The 24,935-nt window shown below is 38.2% G+C and overlaps 1 protein-coding gene across 1 annotated transcript in view; it reads right to left on the minus strand.

Annotated features, from left to right (window-relative positions):
- PPP2R3A (protein phosphatase 2 regulatory subunit B''alpha) overlaps positions 1-24,935 on the minus strand; it is a 206,676-nt gene that overhangs the window by 148,518 nt on the left and 33,223 nt on the right. Inside the window, exon 2 of the mRNA XM_039256475.1 lies at positions 996-3,405. Within this exon, the coding sequence (XP_039112406.1) occupies positions 996-2,981 (1,986 nt within the window). The 5' untranslated portion in view covers positions 2,982-3,405. The remainder of the gene's footprint in view (positions 1-995; positions 3,406-24,935) is intronic.

Genomic DNA, 24,935 nt, shown 5'->3' on the forward strand with positions numbered 1-24,935 from the left:
ACTGCACTTTATAGCCTACACATACATGTATTAATGCATGGCTGACTGGGAAGTACAAGTATTACTATTAAATGTCTAATTTGTGTAAGGCACCTTCCTTGTATTTCACATATCTTTTTTTTCCTTAAATAGTTTATTGTCAAGTTGGTTTCCATATAACACCCAGTGCTCATCCCAAGAAATGCCCTCTTCCATGCCCATCAGCCCCCTTCCCCTCTCCTCTACCCCTAACCGCCTTCAGTTTGTTCTCGGCATTCAAGAGTCTCTCATGGTTATGGGGCGCCTGGGTGGCTTAGTCGGCTAAGCGTCCGACTTTCGCTTGGGTCATGATCTCGCGGTTCGTGGGTTCGAGCCCCGCGTCGGGCTCTGTGCTGACTGCCAGCTCAGAGCCAGGAGCCTGTTTCAGACTGTGACTCCCTCTCTCTCTGACCCTCCCCTGCTCACGCTGTCTCTCTCTCTCTCTCCTAGGAAAAAAAAAATAAAAAAAAAAAAAAAAAAAAAGAGTCTCTCATGGTTTGCCTCCCTCCCTCTCCCCCACTATTTTTCACCCTCTTTTCCCCCATAGTCCTCCGTTAAGTTCCTCCTAATCATCCTATAAGTGCAAACATATGGTATCTGTCCTTCTCTGCCTGACTTATTTCGCTCAGCATAACACCCTCAAGTTCCATCCATGTTGCTACAAATCACATAAGTTATCTTGATCCTTATTATTTCCATTATACAGATGAGGATATTAAGGCTAAGTAACTTTTCCTTTGGTCACAGAACTAGGGATAAAATGAAAGGAGGAGGGCAGTTGAAATGTCTGCCTAACTCTAAAACTCTTGCTTTTTAGTTCTTTTTGTAACTGAACTGAGTGAGACTATGCCTTGTGTACGGCAGGAACTTTAGTAGACTATGAAATGGCTAACACAAAGACTATTTATTTATAAGCTCTGCACACATTAAAACATTTCTTTAGATACTTGTCAGGATTCAAGACTGTTGGCTCTTACCTTGATTACCTCTGGGGTCTGCTGAATCAAAACCACTGAAGTACTGTCTTTGGCTTTATCACCAACAGGACTTCTACAGACTGATAAATTGGCCTGGGAGGAAGTGGTCAAGGTTTCCTGTAGAATCTGCATCATTTCCTTTTCTTGTGATAGACTGCCTCTGCCCGATTTGCATTCAACTAGTTCTTGGGCAAAGTCTTCAATGCTTTCTAGAATTCGTAGTAAGAGGACTCGATCTTCCTCCTCTATTTTGTGTCCATTGGTTTCAATAATCCTTGTTAGACAGGAAGGTGAGACTTTTTCAGTGGGTGAAGAGACTTTAGATTTCGGTTCAACATCTATAGGAAGCTGACCAGTAAATGGACTAGGATTACTTAGAGAGTTAGAGCTTTTACCTTTGGCAAGTGGCTCTCTCAGAGACGTCTCCATTTTCTGTGAAAATGATTCCAAATCCATTAACAATTTATCTATCTCCTCCTGGCTGTTAGGATTCATATAATCTCTGTGGCCTCCGTCTTCAACTTTAGGAACTTTTGATTTAAAATCTTCCTCAGGTAGGTTAACAACTAGTTTCTCAAATATCTTACCATTTTCATTTTGCACAGAGGCAGGACTTTTTTTAAGATGAGTAACGTGGTCTGAAAATTCTGCTCTATCTTCATTTAACAACTGACCAGGTCCATTCTCTGCCCTTTGTCCTTTATCTGATGCTTTCTTTCCATCAGACTCTTCTTCAATATAAAGGGTTTCCATTAGGTCATTAGAAGAAATATTTTCTAAAGGGTTCATGCTTAACGACTGTGATTGAAGCTGGGTATCTTTTAGGGTTCTGGGATCATTTATTTCAGAGTTATATAAATAATCTGTAGAGTTGTTTGGAATGGAATTTACAGCGTCTGTTTTCCTAGAACTGTGTTTGTCATCTTGCAGTTCTATAGTGTGAAACTGTCCAGAGTCAGGGGCTGAGAGCTGGACAACATCTTCATATTTAGGGGGCTGTTCAGTGCCAAATACTGGGGAAAAGGGAGTCAGTTGTAAACTGGGCATATTACTGACCAGTTCTGTTAAATCTATAGCATCATTATTACCAGGCTGCATGAATTCAAATGGTAGCTTTTTCAGATAGGATGCTAACCTGGTCATTACATTCATATAGACAGTTTCAGAGCTAGAAATTGCATCATTGCCATTTCCTTCATTGATGCTACTCCCTGACTTTTTCTTTATGCATTGTTTTATGATATCTGTGCATTTTTTCAAATCCTCAGAGCATTTCAGCAAGATATCCAAGCACATCTTTATGTCTGTTCCAGAAGAAAAATTATCTATTTTATGTTTTTCCAAAATCTGAGTAACCAGGTCTTCTTCAGAGAAGTTGTGAAGAAACATTGACGTCAGGTTTGCATCAAGCGAGTTTCTATGGGACAAAGATTTTTCCTCAACTGAGGAACTCCGTAGTAAACCAAAGGATGGGGAGTTCCCATCATTGTTATAATGGCCACAGAGCAAGTCAAAATCAACTGACCTCCTATTAAATGAGTCAGACTTAACTTTTCTTCCCTTTTTGTAAGCTGCATGGTTAGAGTTTTTGAGCTTTTCGAAGGAAAATTCTTTTATTTTCCCGCTGGCAAAACTGATTGCTTCTCCTGCAATGTCTTTTAAGTTACAGGTGTTCTGAAACGTAGATCCTTTCTTGCCCCTGGGTATGCCTGTTAGGGCCTGATGGTGGTAGTCACCCTCAGCTGGGGAAAACCCATTTTCATGGGGTAGAAACATAGAGTTCAGATCCGCATCTTTGAACTGAGACACAGGGATGTGCAAGAGGTCTGCACAAACACTATGATGTACTACAATGCAGTCAACTCCATGTGTAAAGGTGTGGCAGGTTCCAGTGCAATAATGTATAGCTTGCTCAAAGCGTCGGTCTATCACCACACTGCTGTAGTGGTTCACAGTACTGACCACAAGTCTGTAAGTTGCTGCCATAATATCGAATACACTCAGTGACGGGAGTTGGAATTTTCTAGAACTTGTTTCAAGTAATTTCTCCTAACTTACACTCAGCTGAAAATATACTTGATGACAATGTTCAGTGGTTTCTTGCAAATATAATGACCTTTCCTACAAATTAAAAACATCTAAATTTGAGGTTTGGTAACTGTCAGGATACAGTAGCTACTGCACATGTGTGCTTGTATTAGCAAGTCTAATAATTTAATAATTGTGCTCTTCAGTTTTATTTAGTAATATCATGATACTGTAGGTTTATAAAATCATCCTTTAGTTCTTCAGCAGTTCTATGATGCAGAAATTTACTGTCATAAATCTTAGTTGGAAGTATAGAAGTACTGTGACAACTAAGTCCTCCAAAGATTTAAATGATCCATTTTTTTTTGTGAATGACAGAAACCTATAAAAAAAGAAAAAAAAATTTAAAATGTAGTTTATTAATACTGAGAGATTCTTTTATTTCCTCTTTTGCATCTCATATGTAATCACCAAACCTTATTCTTTGCCACATCATTGCTTTCCTTTGATCTTTATTTCATCACCCCCTATATTCCTTACTACTGAGAGTATTACTACCTCAACTGTGCCTTATTACAGCTACCTTCCAGTTGATATTTCTTACCTTACCCTCCTTGCCACCTTGTAAGACACCAACAAGCTTAGATTCAGAAGCTTTTTTTTTTAAATCCCTCTTCGTTCAAGAATTCAAACTCCTGACCTCCATCATGCATCATGCATCCTACTTCCTTTGACTTATTTTAAAGACTTTCAGGGGCGTCTGGGTGGCTCAGTTGGTTAAGCATCCCACTTCAGCTGAAGTCATGATCTCACAGTTTGTGAGGTTGAGCCCCACACTGGGCTCTGTGCTGACAGCTCAGAGCCTGGAGCCTGCTTTGGATTCTGTATCTCCCTCTCTTTGCTCTTCCCCCAACTCATGCTCTCTCTCTCCTTTGGAAGTAAATAAACACTAAAAAAATTTTTTAAAAATGAAAAGACTTTCAACATCTGTTCCCATCTACCTATAACTTTATTTTCTGCTACTTCCCCTAAACAGTCTTTTGCTTCCATCAACCTAATCTTCTCAAAGATTGCCAACACATAGTGCTTGTCCTTGATTCTATAACTTCCTCTATACTTGGAAATTATTCACTCATCATCTTCTCTTTTCTTACCATCTAAGAGAGAAACAACATCCATTACTGCTCTTGATCCTATCCTCTCAGATCCTGCCACATGCACATCTCTTATTACCAAGTGGACAGAATTGAATCATCCTTACTTTAAAAACATAAAATAAAAAGGCTTTTAAACCATGCTGTGGTTGCTTTCTAAAAAGATTCAATCTATTCACTCAATAAATACTGAGTGCCTGGGGTGCCTGGGTGGCTCAGTGGCTTGAGTGGCTGACTTCAGCTCAGGTCACAATCTCATGGTTGGTGAATTCGAAACCCATGTCAGGCTCTCTGCTGACAGCATGGAGCCTGCTTCAGATTCTCTGTCTCCCTCTCTCCCTGCCCCTCTCCTGCTTGTGCTCTCTCTCAAAAATAAACAACATAAAAATACATACATACATACATACTGACTGCCTACTATGTGCCAGGTACTTGTTAAGTGCTAGGGATACAGCAGTGAATAAAGTCTCTTTTCTTATGGAGTTGATAATCTATGGGGAAAAGACAGACCACATGTATGTAAACCTATAACTTAAACATGGTGACATGTGCTTTGGAGAGAAATGAAGCAGGGCAAGGGTTCAGAAAGAATGAGAAGGGTTATGTTATAATGGGCAGTCAGGGAAGACCTCACTGACATCTGAACCAAGACCTGAAAGAAGAGAAGGAACATGTGGAGGAGGTATTTTGGGCTAAATCATCTCAGACAGAGTAACTATAGGTGCAAAGGCCCTGAGGTGGGAGTATGCTTGATTTACTAACAGAATGACAAGGAGGCTAAAGTGACTTGGACAGAGAAAGCAAGTGGGGTAGTGTGGAAGGTAAGGTCAGAAAGGAAAGGTGGGAGTCTAAATCATGCAGGATCTGTAGACTCTTATGATGAATTTGGCTTTATCCTGAGTGAGCTGGGTAACAACTGATGGCTACTGAGCAGAGGAATTACAGGATCAGACTTACATTTTAAATTGTAATTTTGGCTGCTGTATTCAGAAGAAACTGTGAAGGACCAAGATAAAAAGTAGAGAAACAAACTGCAATAAACTGGGAAAGAGGGCTTAAGGGCTTGGAGCAGGACAGTAATAGTGGAGAAGTTTAGATGCCATATATATAACAAAAGTATAGCCAGTAGGACCTGTGAAAGATGGATGTATGGTATTACTAAACCAAGAAAAATACAGGAAAGCAATGATAGGAAGGAGATGATGATGGAAATGAAGGACAGCATCACTTTCACTACACCATCAATGGCAGTGGTATTTTAACAATGAAAACCTGTACCCACTTAATGAGAAACAGAACATTATTTTCATTTTTGTTTCTTCAATCCTAGAAAATTCTGTGTTGGTTATTTATTTCTTCTTTGGTCAACTGTCTTTTGATATCCTTTGCTCATTTAGGTATTAGAGACTTAGTGAATACACATACAATTAATTTATGAAGAAACCTTTATTTTGTTGAATTCTTATGCTAGAGTACATTTCCTGGCTCTCTGGAAACAATGATTGTTTTTATGCCAGTCCTACACTATTGTAATTACTGTTGTTTTATTAAGTTTGATTATCTGGTTTTGCTTCCCATATCCCTAATTATGATTTTTTTAAGTTTATTTATTTTAGAGAGGGAAGAGAGAGGGAATCCCAAGTAGGCTCCACACTGTCAGCATGGAAACTGATGCAGAGCTCAAACTCATGACTTGAGTCGAAATCAAGAGTTAGATGTTTAACCAACTGAGCCACCTAGGTGCCCCACTTTCTTTTTTATACTCCAAATGTTCTTTGATGGTCTTCCAGATGGATTTTTGAGTTGTCAATTTCAAGAAAGAGGTTATTGGAATTTGATTACAATTGCAATAAAACTTATGAATTATTTTGAAGAAACACTGACATCACTATAATACTCAGATTTTCTACCCTACCCAGGAAGATAGAAATCTTAATTCTAATATTCCTTTATTTCTGTCTTTGTGGATTTCCTCAAGTGGGTCATCCCCCACCCCCATCCCATTCTTATCCTTCAGTGTCTTAACTTTGTTGCTATGTGAATATCTTGAGCCACTACGTTTTCTTCTACTTCTTGCCTTCCAATCTGAAATAGTGGCTCATATAAAACTATAAAACTAGATCTTGTGAAGGATGAAGCTGAAGGAGAAAGAAGTTCCACAATAAAGGATGTAGGCAGTAATTCTTAACTGAAAATGCAAAGAAGCCAAGAGGTGTTTGGGGACAAAATACTAGAACATAGCAATAGAAGGAATTACCTTTCCTTGGGATGCACAAAAGACAGGGAAGTAATAACACCAAATATGAAAACCTATGCATCTTTTAGAAATCCAAAATTTTTAAAGAGCTTTTGGGTAATGATAAGGATAAAAGGAAAGAAAAACAAAGAATATTACTAAGAAAGTATATTTGGATAACTACATAAGAGATATTAGGACTATATCTTAATACAGTTAATAATATAGGTGGTAAAACTGGTACAGAGGCAAAATACAGGAGTGTTAGAAAATTTAAATATTCAAATACCTATGAAAACATGATAAATTCCTAAATTAATATCAAGACTATTTTTCTGAAATTTGAGAAATTAAAGAAGTATTTCTCTAAGCTTGGCTATAACCAAAACAACCAGCTGATAAGGTAACAAGACAGAAAACACAAGTATTCTTGTGGTATAAGAATATAAAATAGTTAAGGAAGAGAGAACACTGGCCTAAGACAGACATGTGCTTTTAGACCAGCGGTGCCCAATAAAACATTCTGTGTTGATGGAAATATTCTATATTTGTTCTGATGTGGCTTCCACTAGCCACATGGGGTTACTGGGTACTTTAAATGTGGCTAGTGTAACTAAAGAGCTAGATTTTAATTTTATTAAAAAATTTTTACTTTTGGAATTTTTTTCGTTTATAATAAAATATAAATATAATATTTATATAATATATTATAATATAATAAAATATAAAATAATAATTTGGAATTATTTTAGTCTCACATAGAAGTTGAAAAAATAGTATAGCAAGGTCCTAGGGATTCTTCCCACAGTTTCCTCCAAAGATAACATCCCACGTCTCCATAGTACAGTGATCAAAACCACGAAATTGACATTGGTACTACTAACTGAACTACAGACCTTATTCAGATTTCACCAGTTTTACTTGCACTCACTCTTTCCCTCCTCCCTTCCCTCTATAGTTATTACCACCACAATCAGGATACACTAAAAACTTCTCCAGTCACCCTAATCCTAACTGACACTCACAGATCAATTTTCTATCATTATAATTTTGTCATTTCAAAAATGTTTTATGTGTGGAATCATAAAATATATAAACTTTTGACATTTGCTTCTCTCACTTAGAATAATTTTGCAAAATCATTCCTTCACTTTACCGTAAGTATCAACATTTCATTCCTTTTATTGCTGAGTTGTATTCAACTGTATGGATATACCTCAGTTTACCCATTCAGTCATTTAAGGATATTTATGATGTCTCTGTTTTTGGCTATTACTAAACAGCTGCTGTGAATACTCATGCAAAGTTTTTGTAGGAAAATAGTTCCATTTCTCTAGCATAAATACAAGTCTGACCTGTCAGGCTGTATGTTAAATATATCTTTATAAGAAACTGCCAAACTATTTACAGAAGTGTATGCACCATTTTACATTCCCACCAGTGTGAGAACTATGGTTGGTTCCCCATCCACTGCAGCATTTGACGCTGTATTTTCTACTGTAGCCATTTTAATAGGTGTGTAATGTTATCTCACTGTGGTTTTAACTTACATTTCCTTAATGGCTAATGATGTTGCACATCTCTTCCTGTGCTTACTGACCAGCCCCATATCTTCTGTGGAGAAGTGCTGTTCAAATTTTTTGCCCATTCTGAATAATTAATTATAACTGAAAAAGCCACATGTGGCTAATAGCCACCATATTCAAAAGAATAGGAATGTAGCTTTCAGAGATTCTAAGATTTTAAAAGAAAACAAGAAGAAAAAAAGAAGATACGGCAAAAATGAAGATTGATAGGTTTTAAAAATGCAATTTGATGAACTTGCCATAGGTAATCTCACTGAGGGAAAAAAAGGGGAAAGAAGAGTTAAAGAACTAATTGCAATTTTAGGTCTATTAAGTTAAAATTGTTTTTTATGTTTTATTTATTTCTGAAAGAGAGAAACACAGCATTAGCAGGGGAGGGTCAAAGAGAGAGGGAGACACAGAATCCGAAACAGGCTCCAGGCTCTGAGCTAGCTGTCAGCACAGAGCCCAGCATGGGGCTCAAACCCATGAACTGTGAGATCATGACGTGAGCTGAAGCCGGGCGCTTAACCAACTGAGCCACCCAGGCGCCCCAAGGTCTCTAAGTTAAAGTTTTGAAGGAACATAATTGGAAGAGGAAAGAAGCATATAACAAAGACAAACCCCAAGGGATGGTACCAATTTGAATCAGAAGTTTACAGTCTAAATTATTTGAGTTTTTAAAATAAAAAATGCCAAAGAAGAATTTACCCAAGGGATACAGGAGTGCTGATGCATAGGGGCACATGTACCCCAATGTTCAAAGCAGCACTCTCAACAATAGACAAAACATGGAAAGAGCCTAAGTATCCATCAACTGACGAATGGATCAAGAAGATGTGGTTCATCTATACATGAAATACTACATGGTAATGAGAAACAATGAAATCTGGCCATGTGTTGCAACATGGATGGGACTTGAGGGTGTTATGCTGAGCGAAATAAGTCAGGCAGAGAAGGACAGATACCATATGTTTGCAGGTATAGGAGGATTAGGAGGAACTTAACAGAGGACCATGGGTGAGAAGAAGGTGAAAAATAGTGGGGGAGAGGGAGGGAGGCAAACCATGAGAGACTCTTGAATGCCAAGAACAAACTGAAGGCGGTTAGGGGTAGAGGAGAGGGGAAGGGGGATGATGGGCATGGAAGAGGGCATTTCTTGGGATGAGCACTGAGTGTTATATGGAAACTAACTTGACAATAAACTATTAGAAAAAATAACAAAGTACCCAGTATGAAAAAAAAAAATGCCAAAGGAAATAAGATTACTTCCCTGGTATTTAGTTCAGATCTGTGGGTGTCAAATTCTGCCATTTTATTCATACCATGATTAACTGATACCCAGTTTTCAGCTGGAATCCTAGACATGGAATCTAATCCAACCAGTCTCAATAAGAGAGATGGTAATCTTTCTAATTCAGAACCCTCATGCTATCTTATATCTCTAAGTGAACGTTTAGGCTACATGGGTTTGAATCCCCACCCTGCCACTTACAGCTGTGTGGCCTTACATAAGCTGGTTAATTTTTGTCAGCCTATTTCACCCCTAAAACAGAGATAATAACAGTATTCACATCACGAGGATTAAGTGAAAATGTCAAATGCTTAGAACAATGCCTAAGAAATGCTCAATCACTGTTAGCTGTTACTGGTATAGTTAGTTCACTCATCAAACATTTTCTTCCCTGAGCCAGGCCCAGAATAATTCATTACAGTGGCCCTGAGTGTACTTACTGCTTGAGGGCAATGAGAGAAGCAAGCACAGTAGGAATCAGGAGTAGTAGGGCTGGGCTTCTGTTTTCCCCCATTTGCTCTCACAATGAATACACATTCTTGTCAGAAAAGGTAGAAAATGTTTGTAAGCAAAAAAACATTTTAACCACTCATATCACCATTCAGAAATAACCAGTTAATGAGGAACATGGGGGAGAAGAAGGGGGGAAATGGTGGGGGAAAGGGAGAGAGGCAAATCATGAGAGACTCTTGAATGCTGACAAAAACTGAGGACTGATGGGTGTGGGGGGGAAGGGGAGATGGGCATGGAGGAGGGCACTTGTGGGGATGAGCACTGGGTGTTATATGGAAACCAATTTGACAATAAACTATTTGTAAAAAAAAAAAAAAAAAAAAAAAAAAAAAGGGGCGCCTGGGTGGCTTAGTCGGTTAAGCGTCCGACTTTCGCTTAGGTCATGATCTCGCGGTTCGTGGGTTCGAGCCCCGCGTCGGGCCCTGTGCTGACTGCCAGTTCGGAGCCTGGAGCCTGTTTCAGTCTGTGACTCCCTCTCTCTCTGACCCTCCCCTGCTCACGCTGTCTCTCTCTCTCTCCTAGAAATAAATAAAACATTAAAAAAAAAATTAAAAAAAAAATAACCAGTTAATATTTTCATAGACAGATATCTTGACATTTTCTTATGAAAATGTATAAATGTTCATTTTTTATAAAAAGTTGACTATACTATGTATTTGAAAACTTACTTCAAGTTAACAATATCTCATGAATATACTTCCATGTCAAAACAGATCTAGATCATTTTAATGGATATATAATATTTTATCATATGGATAAAATAATTAGGCCATCTATCATTGCTATACTTTGGGTTTATTTACTATTTTTTGTTTTAAAATAAACAATTATAAACATCTTTATACACTTTACATAGTTGTCTAATTTTTTTTTTTAATGTTTATTTTTGAGAGAGAAAGAGACAGAGCGTGAGTAGGGCAGAGAGAGACGGAGACGCAGAATCCTAAGCAGGCTCCAGGCTCTGAGCTGTCAGCACAGAGCCTGACACAGTGCTTGAACCCATGAACTGTGAGATCATGACCTGAGCTAAAGTCAGATGCTTGACCACTGAGCCACAGAGGCACCCCTATTTTCTTAAGATATATTCTAAGCAGTAGAATGCGGAGTCAAAAGCAGTGTTGTATATGTATGCATATACATCTTAAAGATTCTTAGATACACAAGGTCAATCTTTCCTCCAGAAAAATAACAAATCAATACTTCCAATATTGGGGTAGGATTGGACCCATTTCCCCATGCTCTCCTTGAGTGATATCACTCTTTAAATCTTTGCTAAGTTGACGGATGAAAAAAATGTAAGCACATTGTTTTAAATTGTGCCTGAACATTGTTTTATTTACCTCATAGACATTTTGTGTTCATTTGTGAAGCCTTTTTTCAAGCCCTTTGTCCATTTGAAAGAGAGCCTCCAAATTAGACTGGAGAGTCAGGAAAGACCTCCCAAAGTAAGGGATGTATGTACCTAGTTTTGAAGGATCAACAAAAATTGGACAAAAAGGAAGGGAAGAATACTCCAGGCAGAGGAAAACATGTGAAAGCTCAGAGGCCTAACACGGCACAGTTGAGTTCGGAACTAAAAGTAGTTCCAGCTGATTTTGCTGGGAGGAGTGTACAGATAAGCAAGAGGGGAGGAAACCAGTAGAGCAGCAGGAAGTAGACCATACACTGGCTTGTGTGCTAAATTAAGAGCCTGAACTTAATTCTGAAAATCATAGGTAAAACAAAGACCTTTTAGGCTGGTGAGTAATAGGATCAAATTTATATTTTAGAAAGATCATTCTAGCAGCTGAGTGGAGACATGGAAATCAATTAGGATACTATTGAATAATCCACGCAAGAAGAGGTGAGAACCAAAACCAAGTAGGTGGCAGTAGTTTAACAAAGAGGAGGGCACTGGATAGATAGGTAAAGAGGAAGAATTCACAGGAGAAGAGAAAATGAGAGAGAGGAATCTTGGTTTTTGTGCCTGGGTTTTAGGAGACTAATGTTGCTACTCCCAACACAGATGTTTTGGTTTTGTTTTAAGGGAGGATGGCCATAGAAACCATAGAGTGTTCTTCTGAAAGTGTTGCTTGAAAAAGTACCTGTGGCATATTGAAGCAGTGAATGTGCTGAAATGTGAATAAAAAAACCTGGAGGTCAGCAGAAAGAACTGGGTTGGCAATGCAGTCCTGAGAGGTTACTCAGGGTGAGTGCAACCAGTGAGAAGGGCTCTGGGCTGAGAAGAGAGCTGAGATCACTAGCATTTCTGGATTAAATAGAGGAACAGAATTCTTAGAGGGAACATAAGAAGGAAGAGCTAATAAGGTACCACGGAAACCAGGAGATAGTCTCATGAAGGCTGAAGGAGAGACTCAAAATGGAGGTCACTAGTATTGGATGCTGCTAATAAGTAAAAGCAAAACAAAAATTACCCACTGGATTTGCCAATGTGAAGGCCACTGGTAATGTTAGCAAGGGGGATTTCAAAGAAAACCCAAACTGTAGGCTAGTCCCAAAGACAATGTATGCACAAGAGTGAAACAGAAATACAAATACCTGTCAACTTAAGTCCAAAAGAACTCCTTCAATAAGTAAAAATTTCTAAATGGTAAGAAAGCATTGTATCATAGTTTGAATTTTTTCTTTTTTTTTAAATGTTTGTTTATTGGGGGGAGGGCAGGCAGAAAGGGAGAGATTGAATTCAAAGCAGGCTCTGCACTGTCAGTGCAAAGCCAGATGTGAGGCTTGATTTCATGAGCCATGAGATCAAAATGTGAGCCAGAATCAAATCAAGGGTTGGATAATTAACCAACAGAGCCACCCAGGCACACCTGAATTTTTTCTGTCTTAACGGCACATGAAATGAATGTTTCAAACAATCTTTGACTTGAAATACATGGCACAATTTTTCAGTCTGAACATCTGTTGTATCCAAAGTAGAGTGCAGAATACAGATTTGTCAGGAAGGTACAGTTAATTATACTGCATATTTACATTGCTCGCCTACCTACTAAGCCTTTTGTCTCTCCTGGTTCTTTCATACCAACAAACTGCCAAAGTGGTTCATATGCAACCTCAGAGTTTATTCAGCACTTATTATTTCTTCCAGTTTAAGCAGTTTACAGTGAGTCTCACAAGTACTTTCCAGTGGCTCCAAGTATTTCTCCATAGAAAACTGCTATACGGCCATTTCTGATAAAGTGGATTTGTTGTAAAACAAAGGTATAGAAGTAGCAAACAAAAGTTAGGAGAGAGAGAACTGGATTTTAAAAGATAAAAGCTTATCAAGTGTATGAACAGGCACTTCTCCAAAGAGGACATCCAGATGGCCAAAAGACACATGAAACGATGCTCAGCATCCCTCCTCATCAGGGAAATACAAATCAAAACCACACTGAGATACCACCTCACACATGTCAGAGTAGCTAAAATGAGCAAATCAGAGAACTCTAGATGCTGGCGAGGATGTGGAGAAATGGTCACCCTCCTACACTGTTGGTGGGAATGTAAACTGGTGCGGCCCCTCTGGAAAACAGTGTGGAGGTTCCTCAGGAAACTAACAATAGAACTCCCCTAGGACCCAGCAATAGCACTGCTAGGCATTTACCCAAGGGATACAGAAATGCTGATGCATAGGAGCACATGTACCCCAATGTTCATAGCAGCACTCTCAACAATAGCCAAAACATGGAAAGAGCCTAAGTGTCCATCAACGGATGAATGGATCAAGAAGATGTGGTTTATCTATACCATGGAATACTACATGGCAATGAGAAACAATGAAATCTGGCTATGTGTAGCAACATGGATGGACCTTGAGGGTGTTATGCTGAGCGAAATAAGTCAGGCAGAGAAGGACAAATATCATATGTTTGCACGTATAGGAGGAACTTAACTGAGGAATAAGGGGGAGAAGAAGGGGGGAAATGGTGGGGGAAAAGGAGAGAGGCAAACCATGAGAGACTCTTGAATGCTGACAAAAACTGAGGACTGAAGGAAGGGGGGGGGGGGGGGATGGGCATAGAGGAGGACACTTGTGGGGATGAGCACTGGGTGTTATGTGGAAACTAATTTGACAATACACTATTTGTAAAAAGAAAAAAAAAAAAGCTTATCAAGTGAAGAAGAGATTAAACGAGACCTTAAATACAAAAAAGGAATTTTACAAAGGCACAGAAATATTAAAAGAGTTGTGTGTTTAGAGAATTATAATGGGTTTGACATTGCTAAAATTAAAAATGTACAGTATGGATTTTACAGTTTTAAGTATCTTCCAAAAAGTAAGAATAAAATCAGGAATGTAAACTCCATATTCAAAGACCCTGACTCCCATAACCCCAAATCACTATATATGAAGGTAAAAAACAGAAGCAGGAATGGTTAGTAAATGACTTAGCAGAGTAGAGGAGGAAGGCATACTAAATGGCCAGGAAACCAATTCACCCTGTACAACAGAAAATAGGTCTAGGTTTAGAAATGGGCTATGATGGGGTGCCTGGGTGGCTCTGTTGGTTAAGTGTCCAACTTAGGCTCAGGTCATGATCTCACAGTTCATGAGTTTGAGCCCTGTGTTGGGCTCTGTGAGGACAGCTCAGAGACTGGAGCTTGCTTTGGATTCTCTCTTTCCCTCTCTGCTTCTCCCCTGCTTGCACTTGGTCTCTCTATCTCTCAAAAATAAACAAACATTAAAAAAAAAAAAAAGAAATGGGCTAGGATAGAGGAAAGCACATAAGGGGATTGTTTGAAAGTCTGCAAAGGAACAGACCTTCCCAGTCTCACTCCACAACTCAGAAAATTACTCCTCCTTCACTCTGTTGAAGAGAGAATGTTTATTTGCTGGTTAAAAAAACAAAACAATACAAAACAACAATTTGAACCAGAAAAGCACCAATCTCAAGGGCAGACAGAGAGGATGGTAAAGGACTGGAATTTGAGTACAGTCTATATTCTGCATAAGCCCATTTTCCTCTGCCTAGGTCTAGATCACTAGAAACCAGGCTGATACCTCTACCTCCCGTCTACCAATGGGGATTAAAGAATCCTTTGAGGGAGGAGGCAAGATGGCGGAGAAGTAGGGAGCTCCATACTTTTTGCTTGCTGGCATCTCTCAAAGAAGAGCTGAAGCCATAGGACACCGAACCTCAAGGGTCTGGGAGGAAAAGAGACAGAGTCCACTAAGAAGACAGCCTCACAGGGCTACCTCAAGAAACAAGCCAATGTACACATGGTGGAGAGTCTCAAATATCACTACAAGTAGGGAAGTAAAACCATCAAAGGCACAAAAAGAGAGACCAAGGGACACCATTGAATGAATACTTCCTGAATGGACAGGTCCTGGACATACAATGAGCCTCTTTTAATAAAGGAGAACTCGCAGGTGCAGAGCGCCTAACCAGCTTTTAAAACTTAAAAGGGACAGAAAGCCAAAATGATGAAACAGAACTCTCCTCTAAATAAATTCCAGGAGGAAGTGACAGCTAAAGAATTGTTCAAAACAGATAGAAGCAACATAACTAAGAATTTTGAACAATAGTCATAAAATTAATCGCTAGGCTTGAACAAGGCATGGAAGACACCAGAGATGCTATTGCTACAAAGATTATGGACCTTAAAAATAGTTGGATGAACTAAAAAATGCTATAAATGAGATGCATAATAAAATGGAGACAGCCAATGTATGGACTGAAGAGGCAGAGAGGAGAATAGGTGAATTAGAAGACACAATTATATAAAAAGAGGAACCTGAGAAAAAGAGAAATAAATTGATTGAGGAGCACAAAAGGAGAATTCGAGAACAGAGTGATACAATCAAACGAAACAATATCTGTATCATAGGAATTCCAGAAGAGGAAGAGAGAGAGAAAGGCAGTGAAGGGGTACTTGAACAAATTATACCTGAGAACTTCCCCACACTGGGGAAGGAAACAGACATTGAAATCCAAGAGGCACAGAGAACGCCCCTCAGATGTAACTTGAATTGATCTTCTGCACAACACATCATAGTGAAACTGGCAAAATATAAGGACAAAGAGAATTCTGAAAGCAGCTAGGGTTAAAAGGGCCCTAACATACAAAGGGAGACCATTGAGAGTAGTCAAAAACCTATCTACTCAAACTTGGCAGGCCAGAAACGAATGGCAGGAAATTTTCAATGTGATGAATAGGAAAAATATGAAGCCAAGAATCCTCTATCCAGCAAACCTGTCATTCAGAATAGAAGGAGACATAAAGTCTTCCCAAATAAACAAAAACTGAATGAATTTCAAGGATTTCACTAAACCAGCCCTACAAGAGGTCTTAAGTTCATAGATGGTACTCTATGAGGGAAATGTTGCAAGGAACACAAGATACTAGAGACACCACCACAAGCATGAATCCTACAGAGAACACAACGACTCTAAACACATATTTTTCAATAATAACACTGAATGTAAATGGACTAAATGCTCCAATCAATAGACATAGGGTAGCAGAATGGATAAAAAAAAAAAAACAAAATCCATCTATTTGCTGTCTACAAGAGACTCATTATAGACCTGAGGACACCTTCAGACTGAAAGTAAGGAGATGAAGAAATCTTGATCATATGACTGGAAGTCAGAGTAAAGGTGGAGGAGCCATACTTAAATCGGACAAACTGGACTTTAAGTCAGTAACAAGGGACGAAGCAGGGCATTATATAGTAATTACAGAGTCTATCCATCAGGAAGAACTAACAATTATAAATGTCTATGACCCAAATTTGGTAGCACCCAAACATATAAAATAATCACAAACAGACAACCTCATGGATAAGAATGTGCTAATAGCAGGGGGCTTTAATACTCCACTTACAACAACGGATAGATCAACTAGACAGAAAAACACTAAAGAAACAATGGACCTGAATGATATATCGGACCAGATGAACTTGACAGGTATATTTAGAACTCTACATTGTGAGGCCATGACATTCACTTTCTTCTCAAGTGCACATGGCACATTCTCCAAGATAGATCACATACTGGGACATAAAGCAGCCCTCAATAAAGATAAAAGAATCGAGATCATACCATGCACACTGTCAGATCACAATGCTATGAAACTTGAAATCAATCACAGGAAAAAGTTTGGAAAACCTCCAAAAACATGGAGGTTAAAGAATACCCTACTAAAGAATGAATGGGTCAATCAGGCAATTAGTGAAGAAATTAAAAAATATATGGAAACCAATGAAAAGGAAAATACAACAATCCAAACTGTTTGGGATGCAGCAAAAGCAGTCCTAAGAGGAAAGTATATTGCACTCCAGGCCTATTTCAAGAAATTAGAAAAAGCACAAATACATAATCTAACGGTGCACCTAAAGGAACTAGAAGGAGAGCAACAAGAGTACCCCAAACAAAGCAGAAGAAGAGAAATAATAAAGATCAGGGCAGAAATAAACAATATAGAACCCTCCCAAAAAGTTGAATGATCAATGAAACCAAGAGTTGTTTTTTTCAAAAAATAAACAAAATTAATAATCCTCTAGCCAGGCTTCTCAAAAAGAAAAGAGAGCACCCAAACAGACAAAATCATGAATGAAAATGGATTTATTATAACCAATCCCTCAGAAATGCAGGCAATTATCAGGAATACGATGAAAAATTTTATGCCAACAAACTGGACAACTTAGAAGAAATGGACAAATTCCTAAACACACACTCACCCTAAAATTCACACAGGAAGAGATAGGAAATCTGAACAGACCCAAAACTAGTGAAGAAATTGATTCAGTTATCAAAAATCTCCCAACAAATAAGAGCCCTGGACCTGATGGTTTCCCTGGGGAATTTTATCAGACATTTATATCGGAGTTAATACCCATTCTTCTCAACATATTCCAAAAAATAGAAATGGAAGAAAAACTTCCAGACTCATTCTATGAAGCCAGCATCACTTTGATTCCCAAGCCAGACAAAGACCCAGAAAAAAAAGAGAACTACAGGCCAATATCCTTGAGAACATGGATGCAAAAATCCTCAACAAGATACTTGCAAATTGAATTCAACAGCATATAAAAAGAATTATCCACCATGATCAAGTGGGATTCATTCCTGGGTTACAGGGCTAGTTAAATATTCACAAAATCAATGTGATAAATCACATTAACAAAAGAAAAGATAAAAACCATATGATCCTGTCGATCGGTGTAGAAAAAGCATTTGACAAAATACAACATCCTTTCTCTTTTTTTCTTAATTTTTTTTTCTAAGAGAGAGGGAGCGAGCGAGAAAGAGAGAGGGAGAGAGCGAGCGAGAGCGAGCGAGCAAGAGACAGTGTGAGCAGAGGAGGGTCAGAGAGAGAGGGAGATACAGAATATGAAACAGACTCTAGGCTCTGAGCTGGCGGTCAGCACAGAGCCCAACGCAGGACTCAAACCCACGAACCTTGAGATCATGACCTGAGCTCAAGTCGGACGCTTAACTGACTGAGCCACTCAGGCACCCCTACAGCATCCTTTCTTAATAAAGACCTTCGAGAAAGTTGGGATAGAAGGAACTTACTTAAACATCATAAAAGCCATTTATGATAAGCCCTCAGCTAACATCATCCTCAATGGGGAAAAACTGAGAGCTTTCCCCCTGAGATCAGGAACATGACAGGGATGTCCACTCTTACCACTGTTGTTTAACATAGTGCTGGAAGTCTTAGCACCAGCAATCGGACAACAAAAGGAAATAAAAGGCATCAGAATTGGCAAAGAAGAAGTCAAACTTTCACTTTTCGCAGATGACATGATACTCTACATAGAAAACCTGACAGACTCCACCAGAAGCCTACTAGAACTGATCCATGAATTCAGCAAAGTTGCAGGGTACAAAAACAACATACAGAAATGGTTGCATTTTTATACACCAATAATGAAGCAATAGAAAGAGAATTAAGAAACTGATCCCATTCACAATTGCACAAAAACCATAAAATACCTAGGAATAAACCTAACCAAAGATATGGGAAATCTGCATGATGAAAACTAGAAAACTCTGAAGGAAACTGAAGTAGACACAAAGAAATGGAAAAACATTCCATGCTCATGGATAGGAAGAATAAATATAGTTAAGATGTCATTACTACCTAAAGCACTCTACACATTCAATGCAATTCCCATCAAAACTGCACCAGCATTCTTCTCAAAGCTAGAACAAACTATCCAAAAATTTGTATGGAACCAAAAAAGACCCCAAATAACCAAAGTAATATTGAAGAACAAAATCAAAATAGGAGGCATCACCATCCCAGACTTTAGCCTCTACTACAAAGCTGTCATCATCAAGACAGTATGGTATTGACCCAAAGCAGATAGGAGAAAGCAGGAAACAACCTCCTTGACCTCAACCACAGCAATTTCTTACTTGACACATCCCCAAAGCAAGGGAATCAAGAGCAAAAATGAACTGTTGGGACCTCATCAAGATAAATGCTTCTGCATGGCAAAGGAAACAATCCATAAAACCAATAGGCAAGCGATGGAATGGGAAAAGATAGTTGCAAATGACATATCAGATAAAGGGTTAATATCCAAAATCTATAAGGAACTCACCCAACTCCACACCCGAAAACAAATAATCCAGTGAAGAAATGGGCAGAAGATATGAACAGACACTTCTCCAAAGAGGACATCCAGATGGCCAACAGACACATGAAACGATACTCAGCGTCCCTCCTCATCAGGTAAATACAAATCAAAACCACACCGAGATACCACCTCACGCTAGTCACGGTGGCTAAAATGAACAAATCAGGAGACTACAGATGCTGGCTAGGATGTGGAGAAATGGGTACCCTCTTACACTGTTGGTGGGAATGTAAACTGGTGTAGCCCCTCTGGAAAACAGTGTGGAGGTTCCTCATAAAATTAACAATAGAACTCCCCTATGACCCAGCAATAGCACTGCTAGGAATTTACTCAAGCGATACACGAGTGCTGATGCATAGGGGCACATGTACCCCAATGTTCATAGCAACACTTTCAACAATAGTCAAATCATGGAAAGAGCCTAAGTGTCCATCAACTGATGAACGGATCAAGAAGATGTGATTGGGGCGCCTGGGTGGCTGAGTAGGTTAAGCGTCTGACTTTGGCTCAGGTCATGATCTCACGGTTCATGGGTTTGAGCCCCGCGTCGGGCTCTGTGGTGACAGCTAGATCAGAGCCTGGAGCCTGTCTTCGGATTCTGAGTCTCCTTCTCTCTCTGACCGCCCCCCTGCTCACGCTGCCTCTATCTCTCTCTCAGAAATAAATAAAAACACATTTTAAAAAAAAGATGTAGTTTATCTATACAATGGAATACTACATGGCAATGTGAAAGAATGAAATCTGGCCATGTGTAGCAACATGGATGGAAATCAAGGGTGTTTCACTGAGTGACATAAGTCAGGCAGAGAAGGACAGATACCATAAGTCTTCACTTAAAAGTGGAACAGGAGAAACTTAACAGAGGACCATGGGGGAGGAGAAGGGGAAAAAATAGGTGGGGAGAGGGAGGGAGGCAAACCATGAGAGATTCTTGAATACTGAGAACAAACTGAGGGCTGATGGGGGTGGAGGAGAGGGGAAGGGAGGTGATAGGCATGGAGGAGGGCACTTGTTGGGATGAGCACTGGGTGTTACATGGAAACCAATATGACAAGAAACTATAAAAGAAAAAAAATAAATGAATCCAAGGGAAAAAATTAAAAAAATAAAGTGTACAATTAAAAAAAAGAAGAATCCTTTGCTCGAGATTAGAAATCCCATCTAACCACATTACCTTACAGTAAAGTCCAAGAATTGACAAATGCTACCCACAAAGAGCTTCCTCTAGAAGCTTTTTAGAGCCTCTCATTTTAAGTCAACTTTATTTAAAAATGTACATATTATGTGTACAATGAGATTTAATAAGAATCATGTAACCACTGCCCTATTAAAAGACAAAACATCTATGCCATCCTAAAAGTATCCCAATGCCCTTTCCAATCATTTTCCCTAATGTGCAGTATCTGATAATCACTGATCTGATTCATACAAATGTAATCAGGCAATATACATACTTTTTGGTTTGATTTCTCTCATTTAACATAATGGTTTTGAGATTCAGCCATGTTACTGCATGTATCAGTTGTATATTCCTTTTTACTGTTTAGTAGGTATTTTACTGTACGGCTGCATCAAAATTTGTCTCCTCTACTACCAGTTGATGGATATTTGAGTCATTTTGATTTGGGTTAATATGAATTAAAGCTGCTATGAACATTCAAGTAAAAGTCTTTGTGGATATACATTCATTTTTTTTCTGTGTAGTTAACAGTGGAATTAGTGAGTCATGACAGGAATACGTTTAATTTTATATAAGCATGTAGAACTGTCTCCCAAAGTGGTTCTACCATTCACAGTCTCATCAGCAACACTTGGGAGCTGTAGTGTCTTTATATCCTTTTGGATACTTGTCGGTTAATTTCCTTTTATCCATTTTAGTGGGTATGAAGTGATATCTCACTATGGATTTAATTTGCATTTCCCTGGTGACAAATGATATTGAGCATTTTTTTCATATGCTTACTAACAATTTGAATATATATTATTTTATAAAGTGTTTATTCAACTTTTTTTAGGTTGTCTTTCATTATTGAGTTCTAAAAGTACATTGTATATTTTAGCTATAAGTATTATCTCCTGGTCTTTGGCTTTTAATTTCTTAGAAGTAGCATTTGAAAAGGAGGTCTTAATCCTAATTTCTAATAATCCAATGAATCATTTTTTCTTTTGAGTTTGAAGGTCACACAGTACCATTTGTTCAAAAGACTGTCCTGTCCCCACCAAAGCCTGTCCCCAGGCTGGAGTCTTTGTTAAAAAACAAAGCCTATATATATAGGCTTATTTCTGGATTCCCTACTCTTTTGTCTTTATATACTCCAATTCCATTTTGTCTTAAATATTTTACTTTTTGTAAGTCTTAAAAAAATACCTTTGACCCTTGAACAACATGGGTTTGATCTATGCAGGTCCACTTAATATGCAGATTTTTTGAAAAAATACAATGGAAAAAATTCTCATATTTTGTGACAATTTCAAAAACCTTGCAGATGAACTCCATAGCCTAGAAATACTGAAAAAGCTAAGAAAAAGTTAGGTAGATCATGAATGCATAAAATATATGTAGATACAGTCTACTTTATCATTTACTACCATAAATATATGCAAATCAATTAGGAAAAGTTAAAATTTATCAAAACTTACACAAATCATACATGGCACCATTCCCAGTCAAGAGAAAAGAAACAAAAGTCACAATATTAAATCACAACTGCATAAAATTAACTACAGTACATACTGTAGTACTGTAATAATTCTGTAGTCATTTCCTGTTGCTGTTGCCACGAGCTCACATATTACAAGCATTCACTTGAAAGTCCATGTGACACTAATCATCTCTATGAGAGCAGTTTTTCTCTCTGGTAAATTGAATATTGTATAAAAAGTGACTGCTAGAGGCGCCTGGGTGGCTCAGTTGGTTAAGTGTCTGACTTCGCCTCAGGTCATGATCTCACAGTTCGTGGGTGGGCTCTGTGCTGAAGGCTAGCCGTTTTGGATTCTGTGTCTACCTCTCTCTCTCTGACCCTCCCCTGCTCACACTGTATCTCTCTCTCAGAAAACAAAAAATTTTAAAAAAAAAGTGACTGCTATTAGTAGTTAAGTTTTTGGAGAATCAAAAGTTACACCCTGATTTTCAAACACACGGAGGGTTGGTGCCCCTAACTCCCATGTGGTTCTAGGGTCAACTGTAATAATGTAGATCCTCAGTTTTCTTTTTTCTTTTTCAGAATTATTTTGACTATTATAGGTCCTTTGTACTTTCATATCAATTTTGAAATCAACTAGCCAATCTTCACAAAGAAAACCTGCTAGGATACTGACTGAAGTTTCATTGACTCTACATCTCCATGTGTTGACAACAGAGATCTTAATATCAAGTCTCCAATCTATGTAATCCATGAATACAACACAGCTCTCCAATGATTTAGGTGCTCTTTAATTTCCTTCAGCAATGTTTATAGGCCTTTCATTAAGTTTATTCCGGTATTTCATATTTTTGATGCTAATGCAAATGATACTATTATTTTAATTTCATTTTCCATTTGTTTGTCCTGCTGGTAGAAACACAGTTGATTTATATATATTGATCTTGTCACTTGCCACTTCATTAAATCTACTTATTACAGTATTTTTTGGGTAAATGCCCTGGGATGTTCTATATAGACAATCATGTTGTCTGAGAATACAGATTGTTTTATTTTTCCTTTATATATTTATTGTCTTACTGTCTACTAAACTGGCTAGGATCTCCAGAACAATACTGAATAGAAGTGGGTGGTTCAGAAATCCTTGCTGTATACCTGATCTTAGGGAAAAGTATTCTTTTACTATTAGGTATTATAGCTGCCAATATGTATTCTATCAGATTGAGAAAGTTCTCTTCTATTTTTAATTTTTGAGTTTAAAAAAAAAATCTCACATGGCTATTTACTTTTGGCAAATACTTATTATTCTGCATTTATTGAGATGATCACAACTTTTACCCTTTATTTTGGTAATGTGATGAAAAAGGGGTGAGAGAACTAAAACTTATAGTAGGAACGCAAGACCTAATGTGTAAAATAACTGAATGACAAATGTGCAATATACGTATTTATAAATATGGAGGCAAATAATGAAAACAGTAGTTAAGAAAAAATTCACAGTGGTTATCTCTGAGGAGTGGGCCAGCTTGGGAGAGGAAACTGATACTTAACTCTTAACCGCTGACACTTCAATATGAGAAATAATATATAACATTTGATAAAAAAGTTTTAAAATTATGTAACAGTTTGAGAAAGATGTGAAGATGAGGTGGTGAGGTGTGTGTAAGGTACAGGGGAGACGAATGCAGCTTCAGGCATGGTGGTGCGGGTGGAGCATCCAGATGTTTCTCATGTAGATGGATATACCTGGCCGTGAAGAGACTGGGGCTGAAATAAAGATTTGGGAAAAGCACCAGACTTTGTGGTTTTAAAGCCACAAGATGGACAACACTGACCAGGTACCCGGGGAGAATAGGGCCAAAAGCACAACTCTGAGGAAGGCTGCCATGTACAGCGGGGAGAAGGAAGCAAGGAAGGAGACAGAGAATGAATTTTTAAAGGACAGGACAAAAACCAGCCCAGAAAACAGAAGTCAAGGGAGAAAAGTATTTCTTTCTTCCAACACGCTCAATTCCAAAGATTATGTGTGCAAACAGAGCTTTTCTTTTACAGGTGTTTCTCCCTAATTTCATGGAAAAATTAGGGAAGTTAAAACCTTAAAAACATAAATGTAATGATGGAAAACAGAATGGTGTTACACATATTTTTTACGTTGCTATTTATGTGTTCTATTTCAGGAAACATCTGCAGCAGAGAGTATGAGGTACAGAACTTCCACTGCTTATCTCAACTGCTGAAAGGGTTCAAGAAAATGATCAAAAGAAATCACAGACACACAAAAAAATTGGTTGAATATCCATGCCATTTAGATGGGACATGTGAAGATGCAGAAGAGGAAAAAAATTATAGAAAAATACTTAAGAACTTTTTGTTTAACAGAATACACAAGGTGCGATGATTCAGAAGTAATGAGTCATTTAGAAATAATAAAACTATCAGTTGGCCTAGAAAACACAGGCACTATTTGGTGGATGACTCAGTATGGAAACTGATCCCAAGAGAACAATTTAGAGGAATACGAAAACATATACCACTGAACTACTCTTAAGATAAAAAAAAAAAAAAAAAAGAGACCTGAATATTTTATTTGTTATGTTCGCTTCAAAAACAGGGGAGAAAATACATTAGGAAATCTTTCAGAAGAGAAGATTTTTCTGATGCTAAAAGAAACTGTATACATGAATCTGAAAGAAAATTAAAGCTTTAAGTTTATCTTAATAATAAGACTAAAAGTAAAATAAGAGTGTCTCAGCAGAGGGTCTATTCTGAGCAAATGGGAATTACAAAGTGCTTAAAAATATACCTTTATTTTTACTCCAGTAGAGAAAAGGAAATATGACTGAGGGGAAAAGTGCCACGTCAATGATCAGGAGCTCCTCATCCCAGCTTTGCTTCTGTACTAACCAGCTCAGTAAGATGGTCAAG

Source organism: Hyaena hyaena, unplaced genomic scaffold (genome assembly GCF_003009895.1).
Source record: "Hyaena hyaena isolate Hyena2069 unplaced genomic scaffold, ASM300989v1 scaffold_575, whole genome shotgun sequence".
Taxonomy (NCBI): domain Eukaryota; kingdom Metazoa; phylum Chordata; class Mammalia; order Carnivora; family Hyaenidae; genus Hyaena; species Hyaena hyaena.